This window comes from Aquarana catesbeiana, linkage group LG03, assembly GCF_042186555.1.
Source record: "Aquarana catesbeiana isolate 2022-GZ linkage group LG03, ASM4218655v1, whole genome shotgun sequence".
NCBI lineage: Eukaryota > Metazoa > Chordata > Amphibia > Anura > Ranidae > Aquarana > Aquarana catesbeiana.
The window spans coordinates 720,815,223-720,831,192 of NC_133326.1; the positions used below are offsets into that span (position 1 = coordinate 720,815,223).

At 45.3% G+C, this 15,970-nt stretch overlaps 1 protein-coding gene across 1 annotated transcript; it reads left to right on the top strand.

Annotated features, from left to right (window-relative positions):
- The first annotated feature begins 14,180 nt into the window (after positions 1-14,180).
- Positions 14,181-15,970, top strand: LOC141133721 (E3 ubiquitin/ISG15 ligase TRIM25-like). Its single transcript, XM_073623243.1, has one exon. It carries the CDS (start codon positions 14,195-14,197, stop codon positions 15,767-15,769), a length of 1,575 nt encoding a protein of 524 aa, XP_073479344.1. The 5' UTR covers positions 14,181-14,194; the 3' UTR covers positions 15,770-15,970.

Here is a 15,970-nt window from a genome sequence, read left to right on the forward strand (position 1 = left end):
AAAAGAGACAGAAGACTAAAATTCTTACCAAACTATCAGCAAACTTAAACACATTGGAGACCCAAAACAAAGCCCCTCCCCCATCATCAAATCTGAACCCTAATGCCCCGTACACACGATAGGTTTTTCCAGTGGAAAATGTGTGATAGGACCTTGTTGTCGGAAATTCCAATGGAAAATGTGTGATAGGACCTTGTTGTCGAAAATTCCAATGGAAAATGTGTGATAGGACCTTGTTGTCGGAAATTCCAATGGAAAATGTGTGATAGGACCTTGTTGTCGGAAATTCCGACCGTGTGTGGGCTCCATCACACATTTTCCATAGGAATTACCAACACACAAAGTTTGAGAGCAGGCTATAAAATTTTCCGACAACAAAATCCGTTGTCGGAAATTCCGATCGCGTGTACACAAATCCGACGCACAAAGTGCCACTCATGCTCAGAATAAATAAAGAGACGAGAGCTATTGGCTACTGCCCCGTTTATAGTCCCAACATACGTTTTTTACGTCACAACGTTCAGAACCATCGGATTTTCCGACAACTTTGTGTGACCGTGTGTATGCAAGACAAGTTTGAGCCAACATCCGTCGGAAAAAATCCATGGATTTTGTTATTGGGAATGTCCGATCAATGTCCGACCGTGTGTACGGGGCATTAGAATGTAGGCAAAAACTTTGGATAGCCCTATTAGCAGAACACACAACATCATTAAACAGCTTTAAAGCCGCCTACTACACACGCGACAACAAGGCCAATTATATACGAAAAAAGCAACAAAATTCTAAATTAAGCTCTATCACTGAGCCCCATACAGGTCAAATAGTCTACCATCCTACTAAAATCACCCAACGCATTCCAGAAATATTATAGTGACCTATACAACTTAAATTCGGACCCCAAAACTCCACAACCAAATGATCTCAGTATAAACGCCTTTCTTAATTCTGTAAACTTGCCCAAACTTGCCCAGAAAAAGAAGTATTAGACACAATTAGATCACTCCCAGCATATAAATCTCCTGGTTGTGATGGATTCTCTGCAGAATACTATCAGGCCTTTGTAACAATTCTGTCTCTGCATTTGCAAAAACTGTTCAACTATGCAGCATCAAATGCCTCTTTTCCCAAAGAAATGCTGGAGGCCTCTATTATAGCCAAAACCAGGTAAGAAGCCGGATTGTCCTCAAAACTTCAGACCAATTTCGTTGCTAAACACTGTATTTAAAAATCTATGCAAAACTCATTGCCAATCGCCTGGCTATAGTGACCCCACACACACCTCCCAACTTTTGAAGTTGAGAATGAGGGACATTTAGGGGGGAGATTGACCTGTGGTGAGCGTACTGCGCCGCAGTAAAAAAGTGGGTGTGTTTTAAAAGTGGGTGTGGTTAAATTATGATGGCTGAGAGGGGACAATCTGGCATCCCTGTGTGCCTCTTCCACTACACCCCTTTATCTACGGTGGCAGCACCTGGGAGTGTAAACATACTGCGCCCACAATGCTTTGCTTCACAGCTTCGCCCCCCCTAATAAATGTGACCCATTCAAGTGCATGGCACTGCTCTGCAAGTGCCCCAAACCTGTGTGCAACACGGCTGCAGCATGCTAGTGCGGGGCTGAAGTGGTTAATGCAGGTGGTGAAGAGGTGATACAATACCTCTTTATCGCCGGTCAAATATTATCTAAAAAGCAATCCAAAATGTCGATCACCCTTCAGAGACCAGAGTGTGAACAAACCCTTAAAGGTAAAAGAAATATGTTGCGCTAAAGTGTGGTGAAATAATAAATAATTAATAAATCAAGATATGTGTAGGTCCATGGACATGAATAGAGCCATATAGTGGCACTTAAAAATGAATATAGTGATAATAATAAACCCAATTTAAACACACAAAAAAAAAATAAACTATACATAGTCTCATTAAGGTATAGTATATGCAACCAATACAACCTTATATTAGGGTGCAAAATATAAATCAATACAACCAGGCATGCTGCAGTGAAAACAAAATCTAATTCAGCGAACCGCTGAATTTCTATGTAATGAACACCCACGCTGCCCTATCATTTACGGCCTACCAAAAATTCATAAAGGCACAAATCCTTCGAAATTTAGACCCATTGTATCTGGCACAGGGTCGATCACCCAGCCTCTGGCCCAGTTCCTCAATCATCTCCTACAACCTTTGGTAAAAAAGCTACCAGCCTATATAAGAGATACAAAAGACTTTTTGGAGAAACTCAGTGCATTTACAGACTTTGGTGAAGGATGGAAACTTGTGACTATGGATATTGGATCCCTATACACATGCATATCCAATGATGCAGGATTGCAGGCTGTTCAACATTTCCTGACCAACGAGGAATCCACACTAATACCCAAAGAGTTTATCACCAAATGTCTTGATTTTGTACTTTCAAACAACTATTTCATGTTTGAGGGCACCAAGTATGCACAGATCTGAGGTACAGCTATGGGGAGCTCAGCAGCCCCATCTTTTGCCAATCTTTTTGTAGGCCTACTCGATGAACAGTACATTTATCCATCCGATGCCTTTACCAACCATATTAAATGTTGGTTTAGGTATATTGATGACATTTTTCTTATTTGGACCAGTGAGGACGTCCAATTCTTTGACTTTGTTGATTTTGATTACCACAAGTTTCTGGAAAGGGGGTATCCTGCAGAAGTCCTTGACCAGGCATTAACCAAGATAAAGACTACCCGTACCGGGCCCTCTGGGCCTTCCGATCGACCTCTGTTCATACACACGTTCAACCGTGAATCTGACCATATTAAACGGGCCATGACAAAAAACCTACATATTCTACGAGCTGACAACGCATTGGCATATGAACTTAAAATGATGCCCCTAATCACACATAGACGCGGCAAAACCCCTCGTGACTTCCTCGTACAAGCGGATCCTAGGCACAAATACGCTAAAACCATACCGCTAATTTTCCAGAAGACTGGCTCCTACAAATGCCACAATTGCAATGTTTAAAATTCCCTTATATGCGGCAAACATTTTATGCACCCCCGTAGGGGTAACCGCTTTCGCATAAGTGAGTACCTGAACTGCAACACCGACTACTGCGTTTACATCCTTAAATGCCCATGCACACTCACTTATGATGGCAAAACAACCGGCCCTTTCAAAAGGAGGTTCCAAAAACATAGAAGTGATATTAGACTCGACCTATCTCAAACTGGGGATGATATACAGATCGATCATAATAAAACAGTGGCTGCACATTTTTTCAAACACAAACATCAGATACATGAACTAAGAGGTATGGTCATAGAACATGTCCATCAACCCATTAGAGGTGGTGACCATAACCGTCTACTACTACAACGTGAAGCCTATTGGATCCACACACTGGGCACGGTGCATCCTGGAGGACTCAATGCCAACTTATCATTCACATGCTTCTTAAATGAGAGATAACAGACTTGTGTTTGTGTTTTCGAATGATGGTTGAACCCTTTTCCTTTTTTCCTTTTTTCTTTGACCGTTTGATCCTTTTTCCTCCTTTTTCTTTCTTTTTGATTATCTCAGTGATGACCTGATGATAAATTCATGGCATTTTATTTAGGGATCATTATGAAATTGTGGTGACTCCCTCACCTGCAATTTTCCCTGCAATACACGTACTTTAAATTTCCTTTTGTATTTAGCCTTTCATGTTCTCCGCAAATGTCATCATAGCCCCCCCCCCCTTTTTTGTCACCTTTTCTTTTCCCTTTTCTCTTTCTTTTTCCTTTTCTTTTTCCCCTACTCATGATCCTGCCCCCCCCCCACCTCCCCCTAGCCTCTTGCTTTTCGATTCTTTTCCTTATTCTGTGTTTTTTGTTTTCTCTTTTTCTCGTTTTTCGTTTTTCTTATTTCGTTTTTTCCGTTTTTTGTTTTTTTCCACCTCATTTCCACCTCATCTTCCTCTCATTTCACTCTTATCTTCATTTATATATTTCTTTTTAATTTTCTTTTATCAATTTTCCTTTCTTCTCTATTTCTTTCTGAATTTCTCCATTCCCTTATTTTCTATTATTATTTTTTATTTACTTTTTTTCTTTTTCTTCCCATTTATTCTTTTCTATTTTTTATTTATTATTAATTTTTATTTTTATTCTCTTTCTTCTTTTTTCTTTTTTCCATTTACTTTTATTATTATTTATTTATTTTTTCTATTTATATTTTTTCTTTTTTCTTTTATTTCATCGTTCTCTTTAATCCTTTTTCCACTTCTTATCTGCACTTCAGCAACATCCTTTCTGAGTATCATTTCTCCTTGTTCCCTGTCTGTCACTTTTGCTTCGTCTGTTTAAACTCTTCGCTTCTATTTCCTTCTCTTCTCTCTTCCCACTCTCTCTCCTCTATTTCGTTCCCACTTCTTGCACTCTCACTTCACCCAACTTACTCACCTCCCGTGATTTGACACATCCCAGCTTAGGGGCGGGGCCTGCCGACGTCACTCGTCTCCATGACATCAGCGGCCCCAGCACAGCAGCGTCCTTCGTTGCTCAGTTACGACCGGCCCATCGCGCAAGCGCAGTCGGCGACCGCTGTTATCTCCCTCACACGCTGGTATGCCAGGGACTTCAGCGTCTCCTGTTGCCCCAGCTACCGCTGCATGACGCAATATGTTTACTATTGGAATCTCGCCCCACAGCATCCGATCCCTACACTAGCGCCGATCCGTTGCAGGATCGTGCACTGCAGCCTGATGTTCCCCAACAGCTGTTCCGTCCCCACAACGGTTTGCAGCATTATCGAGGAGGTACCATGATGACAGTTTTACAATACTTTTCTCTGTACCCTCCTTTGTCATTTGCTTTTCTTTCATTCTTGAAAACTTTTTTTTAAACATTTGTTAGTGTCTTTTTGGCGGGATTTATGACGTCATACCAGTCGGGGGGTGGGAGGAGTCTTTGTTTTTTTTTTTTTCCTTTTCTCTTTTTTCTGATTGGTTGATGTTTCTTTATATATTTTTCACAGTTTTTTTCACATTTATCACATGCCTGACGAAGGGGTCCTGCGTGACTCCGAAACGTTGCACTCTCCTTGTGTTGTGATTGTGTAATAAATTACACGTTTGGACGCTATCTACGCCGTTCCATGGTGTGCTGGCAAATAACTTCATTGTGACTTGAACCAGTATCCAGCTGGTTGTTGCTGCAGCACCCATATCCGTGAGCTCATCCAGGAATGTGTGCGATGGCAATATGAAGTATTAAACGCGGCATGCAAACGCAGCAAAACAAGCATTTCTAAACGCCGGTTTCAGCTTTTAAAAAGATGTGTTCAGCAGCGTCTCGTGTGCATGAGGCCTGACACGGCACATACATTGGCACAGTTTCCTATCCTCTTCCTGCAGCTTACTGTCAGCTCATCACTCTACAGCTGGGCACCAGATCTCCAGCACCGTACCCGGGAGAGCAGTGGGCTGGTTGTAGGATAGGATGCTGGAGAACAGGGCTGTGCCACCTTTTCTTCAAGACAAACCCAAAACATTGAAGCTGAAAGTCTGCTGGACACGAGGTTCACACCGAGGGCGGGTTTGGAATCTTGTCTATTCCAATCGCTCCAGAAGTTGCCAAAAGTCATGCAGAAACGACTTTTGGGAATCTGTGCCAGCGCCGCACCAATTCAGATGGTGCTATTGCTGGCCATAGGATTCGATTTGGCGTGTGATTTGACATGTCACAACAAGAACCCAGGCTCAATATCCAAGAAGCTTTATTGCAAGTAGTGCAAACTCACAAAGCCAGACTGTAGGAACAGACCCTCTCCTACTCCTTCAATGTGCTTCTCCTCAACAGGGGCTTATGGTGACCATACACAACACACAATGTCATTGTACAATCTCCTTTAGACTTCTCAAAACAATGTAATGTGAGAACACTACTAAACAATGCATCGCATTTATATAAAATAAACAGATTCTTACACTATATAGTTCTTGGCAGATCTAAAGCGGATTGTACAGTCACATCGTACAGATTGTACAGACACAGGCGGTCCTGGCAACCAATAACTGGAAGGAAGATTGAGGGGGCTGGGAGAAGCTGGCAGAAATCCTTAGTGGCTGCAGTGAGGATACTCCCACTGAGTGGAGCCCAGTGTCTGAACTCGCTTGTTCTGGCACTGGACTCCGAGACTCCAGCCCAGATCCGCGGGGCCCCGGGACTTACTTCAAATTGCAGGAAGGTCTCGCGGAATCCAGGACAGTTGGGAGGTATGACCCCCCACATCTGGTAAAAGCAGACCAGGTAGGCTTTGTAAAGGGGCGCCAAGCTCCAGATGGCACACGTAGACTCTACAACCTGATACATATAACAGAAACTCGCGGAACCCCCACCGTAGTCCTGACGCTAGATGCCAAAAAGGCATTTGACAGGGTGCACTGGGGGTTCCTGAGCGTGACCTTGGAGAAATTTGGCTTTAACGGCCTTATGTATTCTGCAATTATGGCATTAAACACAAAGCCATCAGCTAAAGTATTTACTTCTAATGTTTTATCAGACAAATTTCGCATTACAAATGGTACCCGTCAGGGATGCCCTTTGTCTCCCTTGACTTTTTTCTTTAATGATGGAGCCCCTGGCGGAGACCATTAGAACTTGCGACGCAATTTATGGGACCAACATTGGGGGATACTCCCACAAAAATTGGGTTATTCGCTGATGATGTTGTCTTAGCGCTGACCAGTCCGGCTTCCTCACTTGAAAAAGTACAATCGATCTTGCATGACTTTGGGTTGGCGTCCTACTATAAGCTCAATGCAAACAAATCTACTATCCTACCCATAGGGCTGACAAGTAAGTTGAAAAACATCTCAAAGCAACACTCCCATTTCAATGGGCATCTAATAACCTAACATACCTTGGGGTCACACTGACATCACCATCAGCTTCCACGTATGAAGCAAACTTCCCTAAGTTGATAGGCATTATTTAACAAGATCTGCAACATATATCCAAATTTGAATTATCCTGGAAGGGGAAGATAGCCGCTATGAAAATGATGACTTTACCTAAGATAATATACCATTTTAGAACTATACCGATAACTATACCAGAGCGCTTCTTTACAGAAGTGGATAAACTATTTCGACAATGTATATGGGGTACAAAAAAGATCAGAATTTCATATCCCCTATTAGGGAGGCACAAGTCTAGAGGAGGGGTGAACTTCCCCAATCTTAAAAACTATTATTTAGCGGCCCGTCTAGATCAGATGAAAGCTTGGTTCCACCCACATACAGACAAATTGTGGGTTCAGATCCAGAAGGGCGCGGTGGGGAATAAACACTTGCCTACCTTGCTGTTGTCAAGCTTGACCCATATAAAACTAAACTGTAAGGCCTTTCCCTCAGTGGACTCTACTATATTAGCATGGAACAAGCTACATACCACACTACCACAAGATGAAATGGATACATGCACTGATTTTCCAATACAAATATACGAATGTATCATTCCGAACGTAAATAGCCAACCATGGATCAGAGAGGGAATACTGACCTACAAAGAGTTGTTATCTAAACAACCTAGACCCATATCATTCTCTCATATTCAACTTACATATTTTCAAAGAAATAACCCAAATATATCTTATAATATTCACAGAGAAACCTGGTCATATTTGATGTCTAGCCATGACAAGCCCAAAGGGATGTCATGGTTCTACAACAAGCTACAATATAGGGGATCCTTTCAAAAATCTTCTAACATGCAAAATTGGGAAAAAGAGATTGAAACCCCATACACACATAGAGAATGGAAAAGCGCCATTCAATCTCACTTTCGCTACTCCCGTTGTGTGAACCACTGGGAACTGATGTTGAAGATGTTATACAGGACATATGTAACCCCAGTCAGGCCGGCACCAATTTATCCAGGCTCATCTCCTAATTGTTGGAGAGTGTGGAGAAAAAGGAAGCATTTTGCATATTCTATGGAAATGCAGAGGAGTGAAAAGCATTTGGAAATCAGTCTTCTCCCTAATTACTAAGGTCACTGGCCTAATTATTTCACCGTCACCTCAAATGGCTATACTTATCATAGGGATACACACAATACCTACGCAATTCAGACCTATAGTCATGCATGTTCTAATAGCAGCAAAGCTAACTATTACCTCTAAATGGAAGTCTTTAGAAGCTCCTAATCTATCTGAAGTCATTTATAGAGTTAAACTGCAATATTCTTATGAAAAATACTTTGCTATACGGACTCAAAACCTACCCAAATTTAAACCCCACTGGGGCATTTGGATTGGGAACTACCCAACTGACGTTTAGTGGCATATTTTAATCTATTTCTAAACATATTATTTTCTATTATTTCTTCTTGATTTTCTTTGGTTTGTTTGATTTATGTTCGGATCTCTGAATTATAATTCTAGAAAAATTGATTACACGGTTTAAAATAACCATATAGTCAAAGGTAAAACACTGTAAAGGGTGCGGCCCCGTACTCCAAGGCACAGTTATCTCCCTTTAAGGTAAGGTGACCAGATTTTTAAAATGAAATCCGGGGACATTTTTTTTTTTATTGGCAAATAGTAAACTATTTTATAAGCATATTTTCCTCAAATTATATATGCAGTGTATGTGGTATGTGTTTATGTAATGATTGTATGATATATACAATTATTTCTGGAAATCATTTCATACCAGCCCCATAGCATTATTATGCCAGCCCAACCGCATAACGTCATTATTTTCTTGTTCATAAAAGGGAAAACCATACATTTTAAAGAACATTTGAAGAGTGTATTATACTCACCAGTGCTTATCAGCGCGGCCTCATCAGTGCCCATCAATGCAGCCTCACCAGTGCTCATCAATACAGCCTCGCCAGTGCCAACCAATGCAGCCTCACCAATGCCAATCAATGCAGCCTCACCAAATCTAATCAATGCAGCCTCACCAGTGCCAATCAATGCAGCCTCACCAGTTCCAATCAATGTAACCTCACCAGTGCCCATCACCTCAGCCTGTTCAGTGCCCATCAACTCAGCCTGTTCAGTGCCCATTAGCTCAGTCTGATCAGTGCCCATCAATGCAGCCTGTTTATTGCCCATCAATGCAGCCTGTTCAGTGCCCATTAGCTCAGCCAGATCATTGCCCATCAATGCAGCCTGTTCAGTGCCCACCAGCCCAGCCTTTCCAGTGCCCATCAGCTCAGCCTGTTCAGTGCCCATTAGCTCAGCCAGATCATTGCCCATCAATGCAGCCTGATCATTGCCCATCAATGCAGCCTGATCAGTGCCCATCAATGCAGCCTGATCAGTGTCCATCAATGCAGCCTGCTCAGTGCTCATCAATGCCACATGATCAGTGCCCATCAATGCAGCCTGTTCAGTGCCCATCAATGCCACGTGATCAGTGCCCATTAGCCCAGCCTTTTCAGTGCCCATCAGCTCAGCCGGTTTAGTGCCCATCAGCTCAGCCTGTTCAGTGCCCATCAGCTCAGCCTGTTCAGTGCCCATTAGCTCAGCCTGTTCAGTGCTTATCAATGCAGCCTGCTCAGTGCCCAGCAGATCAGCCTGTTTAGTGTTCATCAATGCAACCTGTTCAGTGCCCGTCAGCGCAGCCTGTTCAGTGCACATCAATGAAGCCTGCTCAGTGCCCATCAATGCCGCCTGCTCAGTGCCCATTAAAGCAGCCTGCTCAGTGCCCATTAATGCAGCCTGCTCAGTGCCCATCAATGCAGCCTGCTCAGTGCCCATTAATGCAGCCTGATCAGTGCCCATCAATGCAGCCTGCTCAGTGCCCATTAGCTCAGCCTGCTCAGTGCCCATCAATGCAGCCTGTTTAATGCCCATCAATGCAGCCTGTTCAGTGTCCAGCAGCTCAGACTGTTCAGTGCCCAGCAGCTCAGCCTGTTCAGTGCCCAGCAGCTCAGCCTGTTCAGTGCACAGCAGCTTAGCCTGTTCAGTGCACAGCAGCTCAGCCTGTTCAGTGCACAGCAGCTCAGCAGCCATCAGCTCAGCCTGTTCAGTGCCCATAAATGCAGCCTGTTCAGTGCCCATAAATGCAGCCTGTTCAGTGCCCATAAATGCAGCCTGTTTAGTGCCCATAAATGCAGCCTCACCTAGAGGAGAAGAGATGAATTATACAGAGCGGGGATTTCCTGTTTACCCCGTGTGGCTGCTGTTCTCAGAGGATGTCCTGCCTTCTTTAAAAGGTATCACCAGTGTGCTGCCTATCATAGGAGGCAGTCCAGGAGACGGGACTTCCTCTGACAGTTGAGTAAGTGGGAGATCCCCACTCTGTATAATCCAGCAGCGCTCGAAACCCCCCCCCCTCACCATCCAAGACAGCCCAAGCCCCAATGGGCCCAGTGGGACTTAACTTAAATATAGAGTAAGGTTATCCAGAGGTGTAACTAGAACCTTTAGGGCCCTGGTGCAAAAAATCCTTAGTGGACCCCCCTAATTTATTTGGTCCCGGGGCCCTTTTTTCTGGTCCCATGGCCCTTCCCACTGATCTTGGGGCTCTTTACTCCTGTTGCGGGGCCCTTTTATTATGGCCCGCAGCAGTGCCTTTTCATGCAGTGAGCTCCCTTCCTACATCTTGGACCCACCCTACGGTGACAGAAAGCAATATATATGTCACCAGCACACCAGGGAACTCCATATAAGGGTCCAACGCAGTGGCACAATTACCTGGGTTGCAAAGGTCACACTTGTGATCAGGCCCTGGTGATCTGCTGCCATTAGAGCACCTGCTTTTGATAGCGCTGCTCTGACTTCTCTTTCTCCATGGCAGCGGTGGAAGTCTGGTTACATAATGGGTCTGATAGGGTGCATGCGGGGGAGGGCTGGCACTATTGGTTGTAGACAGCTGAGTCCCACGTCGGTCACCTGGAAGCAGTACTATTGTCATGCCGATCGAGATGTGATCCAGGTGACGCTCCCAGTCGGATCCAATAAACACAGTATTTATAGGAATCAAAAGTACAATCATACTGTATATATCAAAAATATGTTTAGCAGATACGTGGGCTCCATGCCAGTAAAGTTGGGGCTCTGATCAATTAAATTACTATTTTATTTAATATTAGATCCGACTGGGAGCATCACTTGGATCGCATCTCGATCAGCATGTCAGAGATGGCTAGGCAGTGCTACCGCTGCTAAGCGACCGTGGAAGGCTCAGCTGTTTACAACCAATTGTACTCATGCTTCTGCACATGTGCCCATCAGCCCCATAAAGTAACCAGCACTGGGTCCTAATGTGCTGCCATGGAGACAGAGACTAGAGACCAGCGCTGTCTATTACAGGGGCAGAACCGCAACCCTGGTTGTTTGGCCACTGGATTCCCCCATCCACTTAGAATGTGTAGATGGGGGAATTGGATCATATATATTTTTTTTTTCAAAGCTAAATCTGACAAGGCCCAATGTCACATCTAAAAACGAGCGCTCAGGGGAAGTGAATATAGTAAGCAGAGTAAATAACAACAGCCAAAAATTAATGGCAACAGCAGCCGCCTCAAATAGTGCCTCTAAAACTAGAAAAAACACTGCGAAATCATAAATGAAAAGCTTAAAAAGCTAATGGCAGCGCTTGTGTAATGATTGATCAAAAACTGAACAATCTAAACCATATATAATAATATGAAGTCCATGTACACTTTTAAATGCTAACATGGATGATCCTGAAGACAAGTGTGAGTCCTTCAAAAGTCTATGGAGCGTGATCATCAAGGATAGTTGTATTCATTCCACAATGTTTCACATCACACAAAAAAAAAAAAAAGCAAAGTATTTGCTGCATAAAAGTGCTAAATGGAAATTGGAAGGGGGGGGGAGAGATAGAGGAGAGAAGGGAGGGAGATAGAGGAGAGAAGGGAGGGAGATAGGGACAGTTCACTGATCAAAGTGTAAATGCAGAGCTCACTCATTGGAGGGACGAGGTTGGATGTTGGTGGCTCAGGCATACTTCACACAGCTTGGAATGTGTAGCTGGTTTTCTTCATATCTCCCATGCACATTTCCCCTCTCTCTCCTGCACACAGCTGTATGTCGGGATAGGAGAGTGGGCGGGGAACCGGGCAGACACAGGGGGAACAGGGACAGGAGGAGGAGCTGTATGTCGGGATAGGAGAGTGGGCGGGGAACCGGGCAGACACAGGGGGAACAGGGACAGGAGGAGGAGCTGTATGTCGGGATAGGAGAGTGGGCGGGGAACCGGGCAGACACAGGGGGAACAGGGACAGGAGGAGGAGCTGTATGTCGGGATAGGAGAGTGGGCGGGGAACCGGGCAGACACAGGGGGAACAGGGACAGGAGGAGGAGCTGTATGTCGGGATAGGAGAGTGGGCGGGGAACCGGGCAGACACAGGGGGAACAGGGACAGGAGGAGGAGCTGTATGTCGGGATAGGAGAGTGGGCGGGGAACCGGGCAGACACAGGGGGAACAGGGACAGGAGGAGGAGCTGTATGTCGGGATAGGAGAGTGGGCGGGGAACCGGGCAGACACAGGGGGAACAGGGACAGGAGGAGGAGCTGTATGTCGGGATAGGAGAGTGGGCGGGGAACCGGGCAGACACAGGGGGAACAGGGACAGGAGGAGGAGCTGTATGTCGGGATAGGAGAGTGGGCGGGGAACCGGGCAGACACAGGGGGAACAGGGACAGGAGGAGGAGCTGTATGTCGGGATAGGAGAGTGGGCGGGGAACCGAGCAGACACAGGGGGAACAGGGACAGGAGGAGGAGCTGTATGTCGGGATAGGAGAGTGGGCGGGGAACCGGGCAGACACAGGGGGAACAGGGACAGGAGGAGGAGCTGTATGTCGGGATAGGAGAGTGGGCGGGGAACCGGGCAGACACAGGGGGAACAGGGACAGGAGGAGGAGCTGTATGTCGGGATAGGAGAGTGGGCGGGGAACCGGGCAGACACAGGGGGAACAGGGACAGGAGGAGGAGCTGTATGTCGGGATAGGAGAGTGGGCGGGGAACCGGGCAGACACAGGGGGAACAGGGACAGGAGGAGGAGCTGTATGCATCGCTCACCTCCTGTCAGTTGCTGGGAGGGGGGAGTGAACTCGTTGAGCTGTGTGTGAGACAAGTGTCAGAGACACTCTGCTCAGCTGCAGCCACCAGCCCCTAATATGCAGACTGATTCTCCTGTCCTATGGACGGGAGAAAGCAGTCTGTTCTCTCGAACTGTCAGTGACCAGACTTCCCCAGCCCTGCAAAGCGGGGACAAAAACGGGGACAAACTTCCTCCGGGGACTGTATGGTCAGTCCGGGGACTGTCCCTGGAAATCGGGGACGTCTGGTCACCCTACTTTAAGGGGTGCCGGGAGTGCAACAGCAGCACCAACGCTGAGAATGAGCATAAGGATCAAGTAGTCACTTGACTTATAAGATGCAGGATTTCTTTATGATATTTATCTACATACCTGTACCTATGTATCTTCTAATGATTATTCAGATATCTATTACGTTTATGTTATGTAACTATTTGTTTTACTGCTGAAAATGTAATAAAAACAATTGAAAAGAGACAATAAATCTCTTTTTTCATTCTCAAAGTGTCTGGCGCTCGTCTTCCTCTATCTACACCATACCCACTATGCCTAGTAATCCACACTGTGAAGATGAATGTCAGCTCTCCCTGACTCTGGAGGTCACCATTAGGCCTCTAGGGGTCGGGGGTCATGGCTACATAATCTATATCGATTATCCAGATAGCAAACCATCCATGTGCTTGATGGGGGGTTATTTACTAAAGGCAAATCCACTTTGCACTACAAGTGCACTTGGGAGTGCAGTCGCTGTAGATCTGAGAGGGACATGCAAGGAAAATAAAAAACAGCATTTTTGCTTGCACATGATTGGATGATAAAATCAGCAGAGCTTCCCCTCATTTCAGATCTTCTCCTCGGACCTACAGTGACTGCACTTCCAAGTACACTTGTAGTGCAGAGTGGATTTGCCTTCAGTAAATAAGTCCCACTGTATAAATAGAAAAATGTCTGTTATATTCCCAGGAGATGAACATTGTCCTACAGGAGATGTTTTTATTATCTGTGTCCCTTCATATAACTAATCCTATGAATACAGTACAAGTCACAGCCCAGCCTCCCCCTGTGTACAGGATGTGACCCTCCCAACTGCATTCTTCTCTGGTGTCTTTCACTTTCATTTCTCTTCTACTGTCAGCGATGGCGTCTGCTAATCTGAGAGCTGAGTTGGAATGTTCCGTCTGTCTGAACATTTATACAGATCCTGTAATGCTGAGATGTGGACACAACTTCTGCCGGGTCTGTATTGATCGTGTGCTGGATACACAGGGGGGGTCTGGAGGATATTCCTGTCCTGAATGCAGAGAGAAGTTTCCGGATCGGCCTGCACTGCACAGGAACATAACACTACGTAACATAGTGGAGAATTTCCTGTCTGCTCAGCCAGATCGGGAGGAGTCCGGGGTCTTCTGTACTCACTGTGTGGACTATCCTATACCTGCTGTTATATCCTGTCTGCACTGTGAGGTTTCTATGTGTGATAAACACCTAAGAGTCCACAAAAAGTCCCCAGAACACGTCTTATGTGACCCCACCTTGTCCATGGAGAGCAGGAAATGCTCCGTCCATAAGAAGATCCTGGAGTATTACTGCACTGAGGATGATTCCTGTGTATGTAAGTTTTGTATGATTGGAGGACACAAAGGACATGAGATGGAGTCACTGGATGAGGCTTCTGAGAAGAAGAAGGAGACACTGAGGAATGTTCTGCAGAAACTTCTGACAAAGAGAGAGGAGACGGAGGAAAGAGTCCAGAGTCTGCAGGAACACAGGAGGAAAGTAGAAGAAGAAGCAGCTGGTGACACCGAGAGAGTCACTGTCCTGTTTATAGATCTCAGGAGACGTCTGGAAGACCTGGAGAAGAGAATCCTGAGGGAAATCTCCGGGAGGGCAGAGCGGATCTCCATCTCCATCCGGGATCTGGAAATAAAGAAGGAGGAGCTGTCCAGGAAGTTGCGTCACATTGAGGAGCTGTGTAACATGACGGATCCACTGACTGTCTTACAGGAATCAGACACAGGTGACTTGTGTGATACTGAGGATGGAGATAATGAGGACAGAGAGAGACATGAGAAGCTCCTCCATGATGGAGGGGGTCTGGATGTGGATGGGATATCACATACATTACACACATTATCTGATATAATAACAGAGGTAAATGTATCCTTCTATATACAGGGAGCTGCAGACATATTACTGGATGGAAACACAGCTAATAATAAGCTCCATATATCAGATGACAGGAAAACTGTATCCAGGTCAGATAGAAAACAGAATCGTCCAGAAACACCAGAGAGATTTCAGGATTATTCTCAGGTGTTGAGCAGTCGGAGTTTCTCCTCAGGGAGACATTACTGGGAAGTGGATGTCGGGGGATCAGATAGATGGAGAGTTGGGATGTGTTACCCCAGTATAGAGAGGAGAGGAGGAAAGTCACTGATTGGAGATAATAAGAAGTCCTGGGGTTTGGACAGGTCTGGTAATCAGTATGAGGTGATACATGACACTAAACAGATCCTCTTACCCACCAATCCCTCCAGTAACAGAGTCAGGATAGATCTGGATTATGAGGTCGGGCAGATCTCCTTTTATGATCTGTGTGACCCGATCCGACATCTCCACACCTTCACCACCACCTTCACTGAGCCCCTCCATGCTGTGTTATGGGTATATAGAGGTTGTATAAAGATCTGTGGGGGGAAACTGGAGATATGAGAGCTCCGCCCAGAGACTGATGACATCATAGTAAGGGAGGGTCAGATCGGTTAAATATTTATCCAATGGGGCAGATGGTGGGGACTCCAGTCAGTGTCTCTTTTATTGTAGTTTGGGGTACAGTACAAATCAGGGTGCAGGGTTACAGAAATAGGAGGCCGTGCTACAAAATCATGCTGATCTGCAATGTAATAGAGGAAA

What these genes read in the sequence shown, in the direction of transcription:
- LOC141133721 (XM_073623243.1), top strand. Translation starts at nt 14,195, where the DNA reads ATGGCGTCTGCTAATCTGAGAGCTGAGTTGGAATGTTCCGTCTGTCTG.